Genomic DNA, 21,284 nt, shown 5'->3' with positions numbered 1-21,284 from the left:
TATGATCTTTAAATAGACAAGAGAACATATCACAGCATACTCAGTAAAGAAGAAGCCATGTTTAATTATTTCTGTTTTGAAAACAGTGACAGTCAGTTCCCTGTTTGGCCGCACAGCAGCCATCATCAGAGGGCTTTGAACAACAAACACAAAGGGAGTTGGACTTCACTCTCTTTTTTAGGAAGGTTCTTAAAGTGTCTGATCACCGCTGAGACCTCTTTTAGAGACCACTGTTGTTTTTGTTTCCTCCGAGGATTGTCCCTTTCAGCAGCTTCTTCAAGTAACTCTATAAAAGAGGAAAAGAGATTCATTGACTTTACATTTGTTTGTGAAATACTAAAATTACAATTTCAAAGAAATGTAAATAAAAAAATGTATCTCCTGATACATATTCTGATATCCCAGATCATGGCACTGGATTCAAGGTGCAGATCAGATACCAATGCTCTCCCTTCCCATATTTAAAATGTGATAACACATCTAACTATGCACACCTAACTGCATAGAGCTCATTGTTCTTGTATTTGTAAAGGTAACATAAAATGTTTTTTGCGTTATATCTGTTAAAACTAAGTGTGCTCTTATTGATCTGCAACCTATAACGATCAGATGATAATGGTTTGATTAGTCTCTATTAAATGCCAATCAGCCTGAAGAAAAATAGGCATGTGTGTATGTGTGAAACTGTGCCTTGGACAATAACGTTTGTTTTATTTAATCAAGACAAAGAGAGTCAGTGTATTTAAGCAGTGTTTTGGAAGAGTTGCAGCATCACTGGATAACACAATACATTTCTGTGAGCTGTTCAGGTAGCACCTGTGTATTCCAGCTCACTGTTCTCCCTCTGAAAGGCTGTTCAGTACTGGGGCCTACAGTAACATACCTACTTTCTGAGGCCTCAAAAGGCTGATTTATTTGTTTTGGGCCAATAATCTCGTAACGGTTAGCTGCCATAAAAAGAATATATTCTAGGTTTACAGTGCCTTCATCTGCATTGTCAGCTTATATCATAAAGTACTGTTTAGTTTAGGTTCTAGCTCTATATCACTCTAATATAACAACAGAAGAATATTTGTTTGAAGTGGGTATGATTAAGAGCATATAATGTTTCAGTTTATGATTAGCATTTCCTGAGTTGAAAACAAGGCAGGTTGATGTCCTGTAAATGACCTTCGTCATGGTCCTTGCATAATCTTGTTTTCATATTTGTTCATTATGTAAATTCCTGGAAGTTACATTATTAAGATGAGTGCTTTTATTTATGTTTATTTACATTGTAGAGGCAGACTTTCGGTAAAAAAAGGACAAAATAGACGAACTTGAAACCACACAAATGTCTCCCAAACGGAGTGTGTCGAAATTGTATTCTTTGTTTTAGCACCTGGCTGATAATGTTAATTTAAAAGGAAGCTAATAATTTCATTTACAGATAAATATGCTTATATTTAGCACTCTATCAAAGCTTGTCATTTCGTCAAGTTTAAAATGGTAATCTGTTATTTTGTTTCGTCTTCTCCGTAGCTCTGACGGTGTGTTCACACAATGGTCACAGCATGCTCTTTGGAGCTACATTATAAAAAATTTAAGATTTGTGAACCATCCGTTGGTGAGTCAGAGCATCATTCAGCCGGGGAGGCTACATGTCCCATTTCAGTATTAACTATATATTTTGTTTTGTCTTTATACTGCTTTTATACTGCCAATAAGCAATGCAAAAAACAGTGAAAAACGAGAAAAATCGATCAACATGATTCGGTTGTAGTCTCCTTTGTGTTTGTGCTTTTACCTAGTGGTTCCTGTGCGTCTCTTCTTTTGGGCACTTTGGACTTCCCAACAGTCTTTTTGCTGATTGCTGAAAAGAGGGGAGAAACTAGTAAAATATCTTAAATCCTGACATTAAGGTTACCATTTAATTGTCATCTTAACTGCTATGTCATTTACAGGATGTTATAAATCTACATCTCCAAACCATCTAAACTGTAATTTTTAACAGCTTCAGAGCATCCTACAGCTAATGAGCATATATATATAAAACCATCAAGAAAGGAAGATCACAACACTTCATAGATACTGCAAAATATTGCTTACAAGATGATGACTAATGGAACTTGTTTAAGTTTCAAAATGTGTTGTTGTCAACATTTACATATCTTTAACCATAGCTCTGCAGTTAAAAATGTTTAATTCTTGTTATACTTTGAGATGTCCCTTCTAGGGCAGAGTCACAATCTGTGAATGGAGAAGTACACATTGAATACACCCTAACAAACAGCAGCAGTGTGTAGTCTACATGACCACATGTAATATTCAAACATCACTGGGCTGCTGAACTGAGGTTGATGGTCATACCGTCTGAGCTGCCTGGAGGTTCCTCGACAGGACAGCTAGCTGTCTCCAATCCTGCAGCATGAAAAACAAAACTCAATATGAATGGTCATATGATCATTTCACCTGGGCCAATATCTCAACAATTATTTTAAACAGCATTAGTAATTATGTTAAATGTCCAAAGTTGTCACATTACAATATATAGTGTCAAAATATCTCATGTTAAAAAAAACCTGTAAGCTTTGCAAAACAACCTCCGCACATAAATTGAATTTTAAGCTGTGATTGCTGAGTCATAATATTCAAACATCACTGGGCTGCTGAACTGAGGTTGATGGTCATACCGTCTGAGCTGCCTGGAGGTTCCTCAACAGGACAGCTAGCTGTCTCCAATCCTGCAGCATGAAAAACAAAACTCAATATGAATGGTTTGGTTTCATATGTTCAAACATTTCATAATCCCAAACTGTTCTACACTTTCTTTATAGAGGAACAATCTCTGGCAATATCTCTTCAGCATCTCAAACAGACGTACAGTTAAAATTGCAGATTCAATTATCCTTTATTTTGCTTTGCAGGGATTTGGTTTGTCCTTTCCTTTGTGGTGTTTTGTGACTCACGTTCAACTCAAAGAGCTGTATTCTCTGTGGTAGTACCATGATAATCAACCTCGCTTTTGCCCATGGGGCCTGGCCGGGCCAAGCCCGAAGAAGCTACACGGAGCAACCCTGTGGACCCACCACCAGCAGGGATGGCTTTCGGGGTCGGGTGCAATGTAAGCCGGGTGGCAGGCAAAGGCGGGGACCTAGGCGCGCCGACCCCTGGCAGCACAGACTGGCGTTTGGTACGTGGAATGTCACCTCTCCGGCGGGGAAGGAGCCGGAGCTGGTGCGGGAGGTGGAGCAATACCAGCTAGATATAGTTGGGCTCACCTCCACGCGTAGCACCGGCTCTGGAACCAAACTCCTGGAGAGGGGCTGGACTCTTGCCTTTTCTGGAGTTGCCCAGGGTGAGAGGTGCCGGACGGGTGTGGAAATACTCACAAGCCCACGGCTGAGCGCCACAGTGTTGGAGTTTACCCCGGGGACCAAGAGGGTCGCCTCGATGAGGCTTCGTGTCGCTCTGGGAAAGTCTCTGTCTGTTGTTTGTGCCTATGCGCCTAACAGCAGTTCAGAGTACTCGGCCTTCTTGGAGTCTCTGGGTGGCGTCCTAGAACGGGTGTCGCCTGGGGACTCTATAGTTCTACTGGGGGACTTCAATGCTCCCATGGGCAACGACGGAGAAACCTGGAGGGGAGTGATTGGGAGGAACGGCCTGCCTGATCTGAACCCGAATGGTGCTTTGTTATTGGACTTCTGTGCTAGTCATGGATTGTCCATAACAAACACCATGTTCGAACATAGGAATGTTCATAAGTGTACTTGGTACCAGAACACCCTAGGCCAAAGATCGATGATCGACTTTGTGGTCGTATCATCTGATCTGCGGCCGTATGTTTTGGACACTCCCCCCGGCTGCGCCTTGAAATCCTGTCCATGAATGTCACAAACAGGATTGGTGATTTGCCCATCATTAACTGGCTGTTAGCTTGTGGTAAAGGGCTTGTACAACAATATAGGGTGGGTGTGTGTCTGAATTGTTCTATGTTAACATTTTATAAAGTGTGACATCATTGCAGCTCCAAAATATGATAAAGTTGTTCATGGACATACAGCGCTATATTTACAAAGCCTTGCCTACTTTAAACCAAATCTAAAGAACTGGACTTAAATCCCCTCATTAATGCACTTTACAAAAACATTGTTGACCTGGAAGTTCATCACATTATTAGATATACAGATGCTCTGACATGTAAATGTGATTTAAACAGCACTGAAACCTACAGTCTTTTTCTTACTATATCATACTAACAAGGGTACAGTCCTAAATAAATGGATCAATTTATGTCAAAGTGTGAGCAGTTTCAGTAATTTCACTTGTCAGACTTCTGTAGTTTTGTTAAGTCTTTGATTGGAACACAAGAATATGTGATGTCAAATTTAAGATCTCCACCACTTCAGACAAGTAAGAAAAACAGAGTTAAGCCAATTTTAAATCAAAATGATTTTTTTTATGTTAAACTTTAAATATATAAAATTTTAGGATTTCAGGAGGACACGACAAGAACATAAGATGACAGAACATGTCGTATGTGTTGCTCTCTAGAGAATGTATTTTTTTACCCTCTGTGGACCTTCAGAACAAACTTCAAAACAAATGTCCCTATGGCCACATTAAAGTACATCTTATCTTAGAAAAAAAGCCTTGTCTATTCTAAAACTTAAAATGTAATAAGTCACCTGTTGAATGCCACCATTGGGTCTCAGCTGAGGGTCTGTCTCAGGTGAAATCTTGTGGGGGAAAAAATGAAAGACTTAAATCACTGAACATTATTAAGCACACCAAGGAAGTACATGCTGATGTTTTAAGCTTGTAACACAACTATGTATTTAGAGAATGGTAGATAACACAGGTGATACTGTGAGTTATCAACTAAAGAATGTGAGGATTTACTAGCATAGAGACCAATAAAATACAAACACACAGTCCTCAGTGTGAGTAACCTCGCAGGTTTATGAGGACCGTACATCTATACTTCTAAATACAAACACACAGTCCTCAGTGTGAGTAACCTCGCAGGTTTATGAGGACCGTACATCTATACTTCTAAATACAAATACACAGTCTTCTGTGTGTGTAACCTTGCAGGTTTATGAGGACCGTACATCTATACTTCTAAATACAAACACACAGTCCTCAGTGTGAGTAACCTCGCAGGTTTATGAGGACCGTACATCTATACTTCTAAATACAAATACACAGTCTTCTGTGTGTGTAACCTTGCAGGTTTATGAGGACCTTACATCTATACTTCTAAATACAAATACACAGTCTTCTGTGTGTGTAACCTTGCAGGTTTATGAGGACCGTACATCTATACTTCTAAATACAAATACACAGTCTTCTGTGTGTGTAACCTTGCAGGTTTATGAGGACCTTACATCTATACTTCTAAATACAAATACACAGTCCTCAGTGTGTGTAACCTTGCAGGCTTATGAGGACCTTACATCTATACTTCTAAATACAAACACACAGTCTTCAGTGTGAGTAACCTCGCAGGTTTATGAGGACAGTTCATCTATACTTCTAAATACAAATACACAGTCCTTAGTGTGAGTAACCTCGCAGGTTTATGAGGACAGTTCATCTATACTTCTAAATACAAATACACAGTCCTCAGTGTGAGTAACCTTGCAGGTTTATGAGGACCTTACATGAATACTTATAAACACAAACATTGGTCCTAATTTCCTGCCAAGTCCGTTTTACACAGCTGGTTTTAAACACAGATAATAAAACTGATGGGTCTGTAGGTATTTATCACAGATTAAATCTACTCAATAAATACATTTTAATTCTATTTTGCCAAATACTAAAGTTATTTCCACGGGTCAGAGGCACACCTCACAGACATTTACCTTCCCCATTGCATCCTCTGCCGTAGAGCTGGCCTGGCCTTGGCCTTCCTTGTCTGGAGTCCCCTGTGAAATATGAAGCAACATTTAGTATGCAATAATTCAACGCAAATTAAGTGTTTAACTTAGGCAGCATTTCATTATATTCATAAATTGGAAAAAAAGTAACATTTGTTAACCAAGCCTTGCAGGGGTTCTTCTGTAACCAAGTGGAAAAATGTGAGCAAAGTTCAAAAAAATGATTCTTAACTCGAGTATGCATCCATCCTAAAAGATTGAACTCAAAATCATCAGACGCTGACACGACAAGAACATAAGATGACAGAACATGTCGTATGTGTTGCTCTCTAGAGAATGTATTTTTTTACCCTCTGTGGACCTTCAGAACAAACTTCAAAACAAATGTCCCTATGGCCACATTAAAGTACATCTTATCTTAGAAAAAAAGCCTTGTCTATTCTAAAACTTATAATGTAATAAGTCACCTGTTGAATGCCACCATTCGGTCTCAGCTGAGGGTCTGTCTCAGGTGAAATCTTGTGGGGAAAAAATGAAAAACTTAAATCACTGAACATTATTAAGCACACCAAGGAAGTACATGCTGATGTTTTAAGCTTGTAACACAACTATCTATTTAGAGAATGGTAGATAACACAGGTGATACTGTGAGTTATCAACTAAAGAATGTGAGGATTTACTAGCATACAGACCAATAAAATACAAACACACAGTCTTCAGTGTGTGTAACCTTGCAGGTTTATGAGGACAGTTCATCTATACTTCTAAATACAAATACACAGTCTTCAGTGTGAGTAACCTTGCAGGTTTATGAGGACAGTTCATCTATACTTCTAAATACAAACAGTGGTCCTAATTTCCTGCCAAGTCCGTTTTACACAGAAAAAAAAAATCTCTTGTATCCTCCAAACTGTATGACTGTTGTTCCTTGACTGGTGTGTAAACAGTGCAACAGGGGACTCAATACGAAGTGTTAACCCCTTAACATCTCCACATGATGGCAATTTGTTAAATCAGTATACTACTGAGGTAAAATATTCCCTGAACAACTCAGCCACAGATCATCTCTGTAAAAACAGAGACTAGTCATTTAAAATAGCATGAAAAGCTCATAGTAGTATTTAGTCTTAAAGTTTAGCGGTGATATGTGTGATTCAGACTTCGTCACCTGTCTTACCTGCAGCAGATGCGGTGCGTCTCCTCCTTGGACGTACACAGTCTCCTCTACTCGGAGATATCTTTTCCAGAAACAGACGAGCCAATCACAGTCACCGTTCTAGACACGTTTCTCTGCTCTGATTGGTTGTAGGTGCTGTTAGTCTGCAGTTGTCTCCAGTGCAACACATCCAGCTCCCGAAACTCGGATCAAACTGTAAAACTAGGCAGTGCTGATCATATCTGAATCAAGATTCCGTTACTGCATTGCCTATTTCTCACCTCAAATGTTTTCAGAATCACATTTTAGTGTACTGTTTAGCTGTAATTTGAGATCGTTTGTGACCTGGCAGCCATGTTTCTCACCACCACGCTCAGTGACAGCTCCTTGAGTGACAGGTCACGTTTCTTTGCTCTGATTGGTTGTAAGCATTTTGGTCTGTGCCTGTTGATAACGCCCCTTTGACATAGACATTGCACTGTATTTGCAATCTCTCTGGCCATGCCAGGCTAGACGTAGGCAGCAGGAAGAGGAAAGAGTCAGGTGGATCCAAAATGTTTGGGCGGTGGGGGGTCTTTATTTATTTATTTATTTATTTATTTATTTACTCTTTTCAATGATATATTTTATTTCAAAAGTTCCTTGCATAGAATAGTAAAAAAATGTGTCTTTAAATTACTGTTGTCAGGAGATTAATAGAATAAAATACAATAGAACAGGTTGCTCCAAGTTACAAAATAACTCAAATATAAGTTTAATATACAATATAGAGTGTATAGAAGTTAACCTCTTAGCACTCCGGGCGTTTTTAATGGTAATATAGGGTGTAAGATGGGTAATTTCAGTGATAGATAACAGGTCAACAGTATATGTCACATAGAAGTGGTTTACATCATTTGGAGATTTCGCAAGAATTGCATTTTTCGACGATTGGCTGGTGAGCGCCTCTGTTCTTGAGGCTGCTGAGAAAGCCCCTTATTGTCAACATACCTAGGAAAGCCATACATCCTCTGAGAGCCCTGTGTCTCTAGTATATGTGTGTAAAGTTTCATCAGGCTGTGATTATCCTAGAGGTCACAAGAGGTCATTTTATACAGTGATCTCGAGGTTTCAAAAACTGGTCTCACTAAGAGAAAAGGCTACTGTGGGCTCTAATATCATCACACATGAATACAATAGGGATTGAATCCACAAGAGTCTCAGCTTTCCAGTGATATCACATGTATGCAAATCAAACACTGTTTAGGGACCCCAGTATGCAGAAACACCATTTTAGACTAGGCGAAAAAAACACATTTGTACTGCATGCAGAAACCTGCTTTGTTTTTGCCTCAAACTGAATGGGAATAGCATAAAGTGGGTATGTATGTAAAGAGGAGACTTGTGGGAACCCACTGAAAGATTTTCATTCAGATATCTTGAGGTCAGAGGTCAGGGGACCACTTTGAAAAGTTTTTTGATAGCCAAAATTTAGCCTAACTTTGGAGCGTTAGTTAACCCACTTCCCTTCCTATCATGGCATGGTTGGTATTAATTGATTCATTAATTGATTCCTTATGTCTTCTAGTTTCATATGATATCAGTATCTTCGCTGTATCTTTAAAACTCAGCCCACAGAAGCGTCTGAAAGAAAAAAGTCGGCAGGGCCCGCCAGTGGGCCGTCGGAGTGATGCAAAAAGACAGTGCCTAATATAATAACAATAGTACAATAAGATATTTACAAAATAAAGCTTAGTAAAAAGTAATAGTGGCAGTTACATTGACAGTTGTATTTACGGTAAAAAATAATAAATTAATATGACAAATTACAGGCTTTGTAATTAATTAATTGCAAAAAATGTCATAAGATTTTTGTTACTCAGTCTGGATTACCCTGTTCCTATATGGTTTTATCTTACTTCTACACTTTAATATATTATATTGGTTTATTTTAAAAGGAAAAGTCTGCTGCTTTATCAATCTCTAGCAGACAAGAGTCTGTGATGAAATTCGGTTAATACACAGTATTGACAAAACCCAACATTATGGGGACTTCCGGCCGTCAGCCAATCAGAAGCCGCGAATCATACACATGTGTGAATATTCATGAGCGGGTGCAGTACCAAAATCCAGCAGTACGAGCGCACTTTCAATACACAGATTATACACAGAATCAGTGTTTTGTGTACTAAAAGGACTTTTGGAGAAAATTTGAATTAGAGCTCCCCTAACCTATAGAAACACTTCTACAGTGTCCGAATTATGAGGACTCTGGACATGTCCTCATAATTCAAAATGTCCGTGCAGTGTGGTGTGTATTCCGATGAAATGTCTACCTAATACACAAATACCAACACACACACACACACACACACACACACACACACACACACAGAGTCCATCTGCTTAACACACACCATCTGAATAGTCCGCGCTTTGTGTGTCATCAGCAGACATTGTTTGACATAGTGTGTTTGTGTTGGACGGTGGCCCTGTGGGTCATGTAGAGGCAGAGTAGCTCCAAACAATACAAGCAATCAAAACTACCTGATCACACCCTGAGGTCCAAAATAAATGCTCTGTGAATAAAACAGAGATGTAAACATACCTGAGAGAAAAACTTCACACACCAAATATCATCTTAACACCCCCAGAGTCTGCGTCTAACACATCTCAACACACCTGAACAAGCTGAGGTACATCTTTTTCTGACTTCTTACATCACATCAAATTAAACAGCTTATCTTTATTATTCAAAATTCTAGCTCCACTGAATACTGCTCACACATATGACTTTAATATATAAACATGACAGGTGTACTTCAAGTAATCTTTGAGTTATAAAGGGGAATGTGAAAAATGTTACAGTTTCCCCTGGTCTCTCCTACTCTGTACCAGTACTTATAGATGTACTGTAGTAGTACGCTGGGAGTACTTACAGATGCAGAAGTACTTTTTGGTAGTACATACAGATCCAATAGCACTGTGTCATAGTACTTACAGATATATTAGTACTGTGTCATAGTACTTACAGATGTATTAGTACTGTGTTGTTTTACTTACAGATGTAGTAGTGCAAGGGGTTATTATTTTAACCATTATTATTTGAATCATTGCTTTAACATATATTTATCTTATTTAATTATTTATTTATCTATTTATTTCTTGTATTCATCTGATCTTGTTAACGTTACCTTATTTTTTTTATTTCATTTTTTTTCCACTATTACTTATTTCATTAATTTTAATGTATTGTTGTATGGATTTTATTTCATTTTTAAGTATTTTATTTATAATCATGCCTTTTATCATTTTACCATTGCTGTTGTTTTCTGTCTCTCTGTTATTCTGTGAAGCACTTTGGGCTGCATGTTTATATGCATGAAAGGTGGTGTATAAATTAAGTTGAGTTGAGTTGAGTAGTATTGTGTTGTTTTACTTACAGATGTAGTAGTACTCGTGTCCTGGCCTAAACTCGAAGCCCAGGCTGAATGGCGTGAACAGCTGGAACTTCTCAGAGAACTTGAGCGGTCCGTTAGGGCTGAGCGGGCGGTTACACTCCCAGCGTTTGAAGCCCTTCCTGTGGTGGTCGCAGGTGGTGTACCCGTCGTAGTTCACCATGTACAGGATGTATTGCTCCATACGCTCCGACGGCTCTTCCACCTCGTAGTGTGGGCAGTAGATGTCCAGGTAGTCGTTGATCGCTACCTCCACCGTGTACTCGCCACGAAAGAACCTGAGGAGGAAGAGACAGAATGAAATCATTTTGTGTCATACATCAAAACATGCAGCTTGATCCAATGAGTGACTCAGGACTTTTGCTAGCTAATGCTAATGATAAGCTCACACCCAGCAGAGTCTTCTCTAGTGGTTTCTTTGGACCAAAGAACATGAAATGTGTCTTCAGACTGTTACCGCTATTAATCCAATTCAGAGTCGGACTAACATGAATCAAAGCTAAATGTTTGTGTTCGCAGATCTTCTGTCAGATCCAATTTTAAAGAATCAAACAGACATTTCTGCACCTGATATAAAAATACAACTCAGTGATAAGATTTAATAAATGCTCCACTCTGACTTCATGAACACACCAAAAGATCTCAGGACCTTAACATGTTCATAATAACAGCTGTTTCCCGCTGAATGTTTTCAATCTGCACACTGAAACACTCAGAAAGCAAACCTTAAATATTTCTGCCTGGCATTGACGTGTTTCAAAACTTTGGATTAAAACAGCATTAGCTAAATATCACATCAACACAAACTGGGCTGGATTATTACACGTCACTGTTGGACACAGAGTCTGTGTTTCATGCTGTGAGGTTTATGAACACATGTTTAATCCTACTTCAATCCTGATTTAAATACTTGTGTTTTCTTGTAGATGAAAATCTTTCTTTTAATCGTCATATTGAGAGCCTAACTAAAAAACTGAGGGTGAAGTTAAGTTTCTTTTATAGAAACAGATGCTGTTTTTCTTTTGCTGCTCATAAAAAGTTCATTCTAGCAACCTTTGTATCTGTAATTGACTATGGTAATGTTCTTTATATGCATGCTTCCTCAGCTTCTCTGAAAATGTTGGACTCCGTGTACCATGCTGCATTGTGGTTTGTTTCTGGTTTAGGTTTCCACACACATCACTGTATATTGTATGAAAAGGTTGGCTTGTCTTCCTTATACAACAGAAGAATGGAGCGCTGGTATGTCTTTCTCTATAAGGCCATACTCCAGGAGCTGCCGTCTTATTTATGCTCCTTATTGACTCCTAAAGTTGTTAGTGGCTCTAACCTTCGGTCCCATGGACAAATTCTTTTTGCCATTCCTCAGACTCGCTCTGTCTTTGGTAAAAGTGCTTTTAATGTCTTTGCTCCCTCTTCTTGGTTTGATCAGCTTGTGCACATGTTTTAGAAATTAACACTGCTAATTTATGAATCGATGTAATAGTTACTTGTCACTATATGTTTTGTCCTGTACGATTTGTGAAACTTTTTATGCTGCTGTCTTGGCCAGGACTCCCCTGTAAAATAGACTTTGTATCTCAATGGGACTATTCTTAAAGGTTACATAAAAAATAGAAAAATCATCCACACATCTGACATGGATCTGCACTTTGTTTTAAAATACGTAATACTTTAAAAACAACATCTGCTTCCTGTACATGATCTCCTCAAGCTGCAATGCTGTCGTATTTATAATAATAATTACTTTAGCACTGTCCAAACAACATGTAATACAAGTAAATAAATAAAAAGTTTTAAATACTAAACTGCATGACAAGAACGGGGGAGGAAATAATCAGTGAGCTTTACACAGATATCAAAGCTTTTCTAAAAAAGAGGGGTCTGATCAGGTAGAGTTTCAAAAGTTATTAATTCAATTTTAAAATGGATACAAAAATGGACAGGAGGCCGATACAAAGAGGACAGGACCAGGGTTATGTGATCTGTTTTAAATGTAAGCTGTTTCATTTTAATATTTAAAGTTTGAACACACAACACGCTTATAGAGAGAGCTGACCGTGCACACACTGAACAGCTGATTAATACCTGCACTTATTCTACATATGTAATTATTATTCTTTTATATATTTATGGTTTATTAAATTCATTTAATTCCTGACTGCAGTCATTTTTTGCTTTTTGTTTTTCTCTATGCTCTATGTATGAGCTGTTTAAATATGGGTAATTATTTGTCATATATGAGTGACCACCAGGGGGTGTACTAAAGAAGAGGACATGGGCTTCATATAGACACAGGTCATCTCTGAAACTCCCTCGCTCTGTTCTCTGAGGTTTGATCACAGACATCCTCTCACCTGTTGATGAGCAGGTGAGTGTTTCATCATCACCGTAATATAAAGTTTATATATCATGACACACAGCAGCTGTTCTCTCAGTTTATGAGCAGGATATATAATCAGACTAAAATAACTCACATATCAGTCAAATATGGATCTGTACTTTAGAAGAGTTGGAGGTAGTGTGGATGAGGCCGATGCAGAGGTCATGGTGCAGTTAAACACAGCAGAGAGATCTACACAGTAACAACGGCCTGCAGGGATGATGCTCCGCAGAGACACGGGCTGACACAAAAACATCAACACACCAGGGACGGCTCTGCTGCCGTTCATAAACCTGTCACACCGGTGGTACAGAATAAAGTGCACATTCACAAAATGTTCTGTAGTATGTCTGTGGCGTCACTTCATATAGGACGAATGATCAGCTTTCACTTCAACACAAACATCAATACGTTTCTATTAACTGAATAAAAACAGGGACCAACAAGTTACAAGATCTGTGTGTGAGCTGTGTGTGAGCTGTGTGTGACTTCTGTGTGAGCTGTGTGTGTGAGCTGTGCGTGAGTTGTGTGTGAGTTGTGTGTGAGCTGTGTGTGAGTTGTGTGTGAGCTGTGTGTGAGTTGTGTGTGAGCTGTGTGAGCTGTGTGTGAGCTGTGTGTGAGCTGTGTGTGAGCTGTGTGTGAGCTGTGTGTGTGAGCTGTGTGTGTGAGCTGTGTGTGTGAGCTGTGTGTGAGCTGTGTGTATGAGCCATGTTTGCCTGAACAGCGTAATAATACCACAACATGACCAGGACTCACACACACACTCTCACACACTCACACAGAGAGTTATCAGGGCCGTAGCTGCTAGTGATTATTTTTACTGTCACGCTGTAATATACAGCAGTGTTTTTGACTCACACAGGATCACTCTGGTGTTTTTCCTTCATCATCCTGTTAGTAAAAAACTCAAACAGGAGTAATACGACCTGAACATGTCTACCAGCAGCACAGCACGGAAAGTATCTAAATCATGACGCTCACTACGATCTGTTCACATCAGGAGAACCAATCAATCATCAGTTCTTACCTAAATTTGTAAGATGTGAAATTAAAACATTAAGGTGTATTCTTCGTTTTAAGAAAAGATGATACAGAAAAGTTTTTCCATTTGTTTTTAAGGTTTTATTTGATAGGACTAAGAATAGAGCTAGGCGCCTCTTCAGACTCCTCAGCAGGTTCAGACATTAAAAAGGACATAATCAAAATATGATTTAACATTATTGATTTAACATTATTGACTTAAGCAAAATATATTTCAATTGTTGTAACATTACTTTTAACTGTTGTCTGTTTTTAATTGATCATCATTCTTTTAGGGTTATATCTTTTATTTTGCTTGTCATGCATTTTAATGTTTCTTTTATATACTCGTCGTCATTGTAAATGAGGGCTTGCCCTCAATGATTTTCGAGTTTAAATAAAGAGATATATATATATTCTGTGGAGGATGGAAGCTGCCGAAAAAAAAAAAATTTTACAATCAGGTTTCATGAATTAATGTACAATTTTTTAAGACTATATTATAAAGAAATAATGAAAGCATGAAATGATAACGACATTTATGACAAGTTTGATATCAATTTATATTTGATTCAGTCGTAGTTCTGCTCTTAAATCAGCCTTTGTATTGTAGTAGTGTCATATTTAACTCCTCCTTTATTTTATTAATTTCTCATTTAATGTTTCTGAATGTTTTATTTTTAAATGTATTTTGTATTAGTTTAACATTTATTTAATTCATGTTCGCTGAATGTTAACATTATGTTCCCATCATCCGTCCCTCTCATTCATTTCTCACATACGTAATGTGATGTTTGTTTTAAACATGTGTCGGTATGTTTTTGTTTTAACAAATCAGAGTTCTGTTTGTGTCCTGAGGTCAAAGATCGACCTGCCGGCTCATCACCGACATCACACAGAGTATTCATTCTAATCTAACTGTGATCTTCTTCAATTTTAACACAGAGCTGTGTTCAGTGTGATGTTTAGAGTCGACTAAGTGAAATAAAGTTTTCACAGAAACAGTCTGAAGTGAAACATGTTGAGTGTTTTTGTTTCTTCTTCCTGTCCTCACAGCTGCTGCAACTCTAATCTGTAATCTACATAATTTAATTTATCACAAACACATAATTTAATTTATCAAAACACACACACACACACACACACACACACACACACACACACACACACACACACACACACTCACGCAGTTTCCTCGTTCACTGATCGATCCCACAGAACAAACTCATCACTCCTCGTCTCTCTGAATATTCATGTCGCTCACAGAAATACAACACAGGAACAAATCCTCCGTCCACACAGAATGAAGTGTGTGTGTGTGCGTGTGTGTGTGTGTGTGTGTGTGGGGGGGTCCGAATCAACAGAGCTAATTTAGATTTCTGTAATGAGGTTTGAACTGACTGATTTGGTTTCAGATGCTGCGTCCTGATTGGCTGAGGCGTCCCCGTTAATCACAGCTCGTTTTAAATTCAGCTCAATGAACAATAAAAAGTGAGATTCACATGTTTGACAGGAGTGTGTGTGTGTGTGTGTGTTTGTGTGTGTTTGTGTGTGTGTGTGTGTGTGTGTGTGTGTGTGTGTGAGGAGACAGTGTTGACTTGCCTCAAATTAAAGCCCATGAAGTCAGACTGATCTGAGTTTACCAGAATAATGAAGGTGAATACTAAAACTTTTTTTTACAACTGAATGAGCCGACTGAAGACATACTCACACAACACACACATAAACACACACATTAAACACACACTGTGTGTTTGAATTACTTCATGTTTACTACATTTGAATGTGGTCCGTACTTAAGCATATACAGACTGTGGGGGCTGAACTGGATGTGTTACAGTTGCGTATTGAACCTGGGGTGGCTGCTTCAGTCTGCAGCGTCCACACACAGGGCATGGGATCCAACTGTTGAGATTAACCAGAATTCTCAATCTGTAATCTTAAAGAACATTCACTGTGCTGATCCAAGGAGTAACCACTGCGACTGAAACCAGAAGCCAAAGCAGGAGATAGCTGCAGTTCTTCTAGTGTCCACTAGAGTGAGTCTCCTGCAGTAAGTCAGTCCCCATAGAGCCCCATGGAAAAATGTTACAGCAGAAATAAGCGTGTTTACAGCCTGGCCCCAAAGCAGTTTGGGTACATATAGCTAATTTCTCATTGATGACAACTGTCCGAGCTAAATTTACATTAGATCAAGGGTTAAAGGGAGGTAGGATTGGGAGTGGGGCCTCACTGCAGGTTCAAAAGGGGTGTGGCCTCACTGCAGGTTCAAAAGGGGTGTGGCCTCACAGCACTGCAGTCCGTTTTTTTATTTTGGAGTTTATTTTTAGAGGACCTCCCTCAGAGGTGACCGTAAAGGAACAAATCGGTTATTTTTGGCACAACTGGAGCTTCATATAACTGAGTTATCTTAATGACTGAAAACACTTAAAGTTTCCCTTCACAGTCCGTTACTCCGAGCTGCTGAATCACAGCCCTGATTATTCCCATGTGGCCTGAATGCAACGCGGTCCTGATGGAGGTCGATGGGAGCAGCTGGAAACTTCCCACAGAATGAAAACCATCCTGATGGTGTTTCTCCTCCAACGCGCCCTCTTTGTCTCAGCTAACACCATTAGCAAAGTGCATGCTAACTCAGTTAGCTGAAGGATTGGGTGACGCTAACAGCTGAGAGAGCAGGCGGTGCGTTCACTGAACTCTGTCCCCTCAGCGCTCACATCATCATTCATCGCTCTAATGGAGGGAGGTGTTCTGCCCATCCCAGCAGGCCGAGAGAGGAGCGGGTTCACCACCACCATCGTTTTCGTCCTCCTCATCATTCAGCCTGAGAGCAAACTGACAGCTGACTCCAGCCGCTTCCTGTGATTCCCTGTTGAACGTCCTGACGTCCATCTACTGTCAGACACACAGAGAGAGTCCCCACTCTGTCACTGTGATCAATTAGGTCTATACAGATATAAAGATAAACTTTAAAGTCCTTAAGGGCCATTCTGACTCTGGTGATAGGACAGCTGAGCGGAGGAGAGAGTGGGGATATGTAGCAAAGGGCCTGGGTGAGGCTCAAACCCAGGACTACAGCCTCTGTATAAGGACGCTTTAACCGTTAAGATAAACTGGCGCACCTCCTCTCTCAAATACAAAACATTGCATTAAAGAAAAATATTTACTACACTAAGTCACATGTTTGATTGAACAGCTGCTGTGTCCAGTGGGCTTAATGTGTGTTTTTTGTGAATGGAGTCTGGAGGCCCTGCAGAGTGATTATAAGATAGTAATGCATATTTTTATTTCATTTTATTTCGAAGTAAAGGTACACATAATGAATTTCAATGACACATGCAGACACATGTATGTATTGAATCTCATGCATCAATGTTTAAAACGTACTTCACTGCTGTAGATTGTCTCAGTGCAGCTGATTTTCAGTTTAATCTGACGGGGAAAGTTATTGTGAAACTGCTCTTGTGTTGAAGTATCTGACATAAAACAAGTCAAGGAGTAATTTATGTTGTCTCAGATTCTCAAAGACATTTAGATAGAAACCCCCTTCCTGTTTTGTGACTTCCAAGGGTAAGTTTTGCAACCCTTAAGTCAGCAGAGCCCTGTAGTAGGCTATGTCACTTGCCCCCAGACTTATAAGAGGTGCTAGAAACCGCAAACGACAAGACACAGATTGACACGCTGTCTTCCAGGCATTCTGCGGTGCTTGTCCGATACTGGTATTGTTTTCTTGTAATAAATGCATAACTAAAGAAGGAAGCCAGTGTCACGGAGATTCCTTCTGCATCTACACATCACGGGCCATCAAGATACGACAGTGTCTTTAATAAACTCTGTCTCTGAATAATAATCAGCACATAAAGCTGTTTCTTTACTGGTGCAGAAGAGTAAGAGAAAGCTGGATCCTCCTGAGGAGACTCTCCTGTGTTTTAACGCACTCAGCAGAAACAGATGGATCTGGTTCTAAGAGAACCTGAACAGGTGTTAGACCGTCGGCCCGTTCCTCTTCTCTCACGTTAGATGTGCTCACATGTTTTTCAGTTTCTCTGTCCAGCTGCTGCAGGAATCTCTGAACCTCTCCACATATATCTCACCATCCACACCTGTGATGTCACAGCTCCCAGCATGCCTCGTGTGATTTACTGTTTAATCTGTGCAGGTCTGTGAAGGTCAGGTGGATTAGATCCAGGTCCTGTGATGACGGGGACGGGTCGAGGTCGTTCGTCAGTGTTCCTGACAGGGCGGCCTGAAGGAAGCCGACCTGCTGACAGATTAAAGTTCAGATGTGCACAGACGGAGACTGAGGAGCACCTTTATCCCGCTCAGGTGGTCTACACTGAGGAAGGGGCTCAAAACAAAAACAGGGATTTCATCAACATCAGTCTGCCAACAATTTCAACCTCTGTCACCTAAATCAGTGTCTAGGTTTTGTTCCTGTCGTGAGAAGTTACAGGATGGTTCTAGTTTTTCCTTTCAGATCTGTGCCAATTCATTCAGAGGCCAGGCTGTCGACTGACACCAAACTGTTTAAGGACAAACATTTAGGAACACACCACGAATAAATCCGAGGCCTGACCAGACCACAGACAAAAACAAAAAAAATTCTGAACAATGCAAGAGCTGAATTTTGGACCAAAAAAAACTGAGTACTCAGCTCAACCAGGGAAACTATTCTGGACCACAATGGGACAAAACCTGCAGCGGATCTTTGACCTATGTGGGCCTAAACCCTGGACCAAACCCCAGGCAATCTGGGAGCCAATGGGGCTAAAAGACCAGAGAATACTGGACCAATCTTTGACGTTATTTAGAAGCATATCAAGTCAAACAAAGACCAGAAAATCCTAGACTAAAAATACTGCACTAAACCAGAACAAAAACAAGAGGAATATCTGACCAAGTCAGGGCTAAATCTTGGACCAAAAGTGAGACAAAGTGCACATCAAACTGGGACAGAAACGAGACAGAATATCTGTCAAATTCAGGGATGAACCCTGGACCTGGAGACAGAGAGAGAGAGAGAGAGAGAGAGAGAGAGAAAATATTAACAAATAAATTTTAAGCATGTACGTCTTATTCTTGGACTAAACCATGGAAAAATTCCCAGACCCAACCCAGAATTTTCAACAAACCTGGACCAAATTCTTCACTCAATCTGGGCTCAAAATACTTCAAAATTCTGGTCAAAACAAAGATTAGAATCTGGATGAAACCAAGACTAAAAACAGTGACTTCTTGACTAAACCTAATCCAAACTCGAAACCAATCAAGGACAAATGCCGCAAAGAATTCATGAGCTAACCAGGCTAAACTAAAGCAGTGTTAAATTAAAACAGGGCTAAACTCTGGACTAAATTATGGCTAAGACACAGGAGAGTTTTGGAACAGCTCATGACTAAACAAAACCAGGAAACTGAGGAGCGTTTTAAGAAAGGGACAACAGAGAAGAAGCAAAAAACGTGACAGAAAACCACGTAAATATAGGCCTACAGTTCATCAGTCCAGATTCATAACACAATGCCCCCTAGTGGTCAAACATTCCTGAGCACAGCTGTAATGTTGATGGAGTTAATGATGATGAATGTCTCCTGTGTAATAAGTGTATTGTGCAGATGCATGGCTCATGAATAACCTGCAGTCTCTCAGATGAACTCAGAGTTAGGGCTGTGCTCAGAATTAGCGAAGTTATTGAGTTATGTGGCGTCAATCGTGGAGCAGGATTTTCCCACAGCAGCAGCAGAGAGCAGCTTTATTATTTCTGTGGTCACATGACCGATGTCCTCTGGAGATACTCTGCTGTGCATTGTGTTACTGTGTGTTAATGTAACCCGAGTCCGTCCTGACAGGCTCAGCTACAATACCCACAGTGTTTCCCTCAGGTTCAGACAAGAAGCTACAAGCTACCAGACAAAACTATCTGATCTGATGTCCAAAACCCGATCCTTAACGACACACACACACACACACACACACACACACACACACACACACACACACACACACACACACACATGCACACACATACACACACACGCACACACACACACACACACACACACACACACACACACACACACACACACTCAGGTTTTTGTTAGGAGGAAACCTCGATCTACCACCTCACTTCAAGAACTTTAGGTTTTAAACAAACACACTGACAGCAGTTAAAATATGAAAAGACAGTTTGTGAATCTTGGTGGCACAGGGAAGCATTTAGATCCATTCACTACAGTAAAAGCTCCAGCTCCAAGAGTTAAAACACTCACAAATACAAACTGGGCCAAAACACCACAGAGATAAGGACTGAACATCAGTGAAGCCACAACAAATACCAAACCGGAGACAGAACTAGCTGCAGAAAAGAGCACAAACAACTGAATGTTAGAATAAAAAAACAATCTGGTATTTTGTATCAGAGCTGAGCAAAACATCTGGAGACAGTGGAACAAAATAACCGTAAAACTGTGAAGAATAATCCAAAAATATTTGAACAAAACAGGGCTAAGAAAACAGAAAAAAAAAGTAACACAACATGGCCAAAAAACTACTTGAACAAAACTGGACAGTTACACCAAAAAAAAAACAGGAACTACAGTGTACTGAAACAATAGTAAATACTGTTGCAAGAACGGGAAACAACAACGACACTAAAACAAAACCAGGCCGAAACAACAGATCATACTGGAGCAAAACTGGGCTGAAGCAACGCAAAACATTGACCCCTGTTGTTAAAGGCCAAACTAGGACAAAAACTAGTGAGATTTAGGGTTGCAAAGTTCCAGGAATTTTCAAAGTTAGAAACTTTCCACTGGAATTTATGGTAATTAACAGGAATTTATGGGAATCAACCAGGAATTTACTAAATTGAAGGTTGGCTCTTAATAGGGAACTTATACATAGTTGAGGAAAATATATTTTAGCATATTTCTGACTGAAACAAACAGATTTCATGCAAGTACAGTTTCAGATGCTTTTTTATTTGCATGTTGAATGGGACTTATTTTGAGAGAGAGAGGGGGTCTCTTCATTTAACATTTTGAATGGGACTTTGGTGGGATTTCATTTTTGTTAGTTTTTGAATGGGTTGGTTCGGGGGATGAGTAATATTTAACTCAACATTCATGTTTTTGTTCTTCAATGAAATAATTGATTGTTCAATAAAATATTAACACTTGATAAAGTTCTACTTACAAATAAATCTGTTTTAATTGTATTATTTTGGATGGATGTCTGCTTATAACAAAACAAATATTTATGCTTGGATATGATACCTTTCCAGTTAATTCCCATAAATTCCCAATACTTCCCATTAATTCCCATAATTCCCATTGAAAGATTGCAATTCGTAATATTTCCAAAAGTCCCCAGCTTCCCATGGAAATTTACCAGAAATGTTCCAGCCCTTTGCAACCCTGAGATTTAAG

The 21,284-nt window shown here is 39.5% G+C and overlaps 1 protein-coding gene and 1 long non-coding RNA gene across 2 annotated transcripts in view; both read right to left on the bottom strand.

Moving 5' to 3' along the window:
- Positions 1-21,284, bottom strand: part of LOC117806184 (ephrin-A2-like) — a 98,755-nt gene that overhangs the window by 14,509 nt on the left and 62,962 nt on the right. The window contains exon 2 of the mRNA XM_034674957.1: positions 10,443-10,735. Within this exon, the coding sequence (XP_034530848.1) occupies positions 10,443-10,735 (293 nt within the window). The remainder of the gene's footprint in view (positions 1-10,442; positions 10,736-21,284) is intronic.
- LOC117806192 lies at positions 40-7,373 on the bottom strand. The gene is made up of 8 exons (XR_004629624.1): positions 7,042-7,373; positions 6,332-6,382; positions 5,850-5,912; positions 4,668-4,718; positions 2,673-2,723; positions 2,350-2,400; positions 1,787-1,852; positions 40-286 (listed from the first exon to the last, which is right to left on the bottom strand). It is a non-coding gene; the product is annotated as an uncharacterized LOC117806192 (long non-coding RNA).

This window comes from Notolabrus celidotus, chromosome 2, assembly GCF_009762535.1.
Source record: "Notolabrus celidotus isolate fNotCel1 chromosome 2, fNotCel1.pri, whole genome shotgun sequence".
Lineage (NCBI taxonomy): Eukaryota > Metazoa > Chordata > Actinopteri > Labriformes > Labridae > Notolabrus > Notolabrus celidotus.
This window is presented reverse-complemented; position numbering and strand designations above follow the sequence as displayed.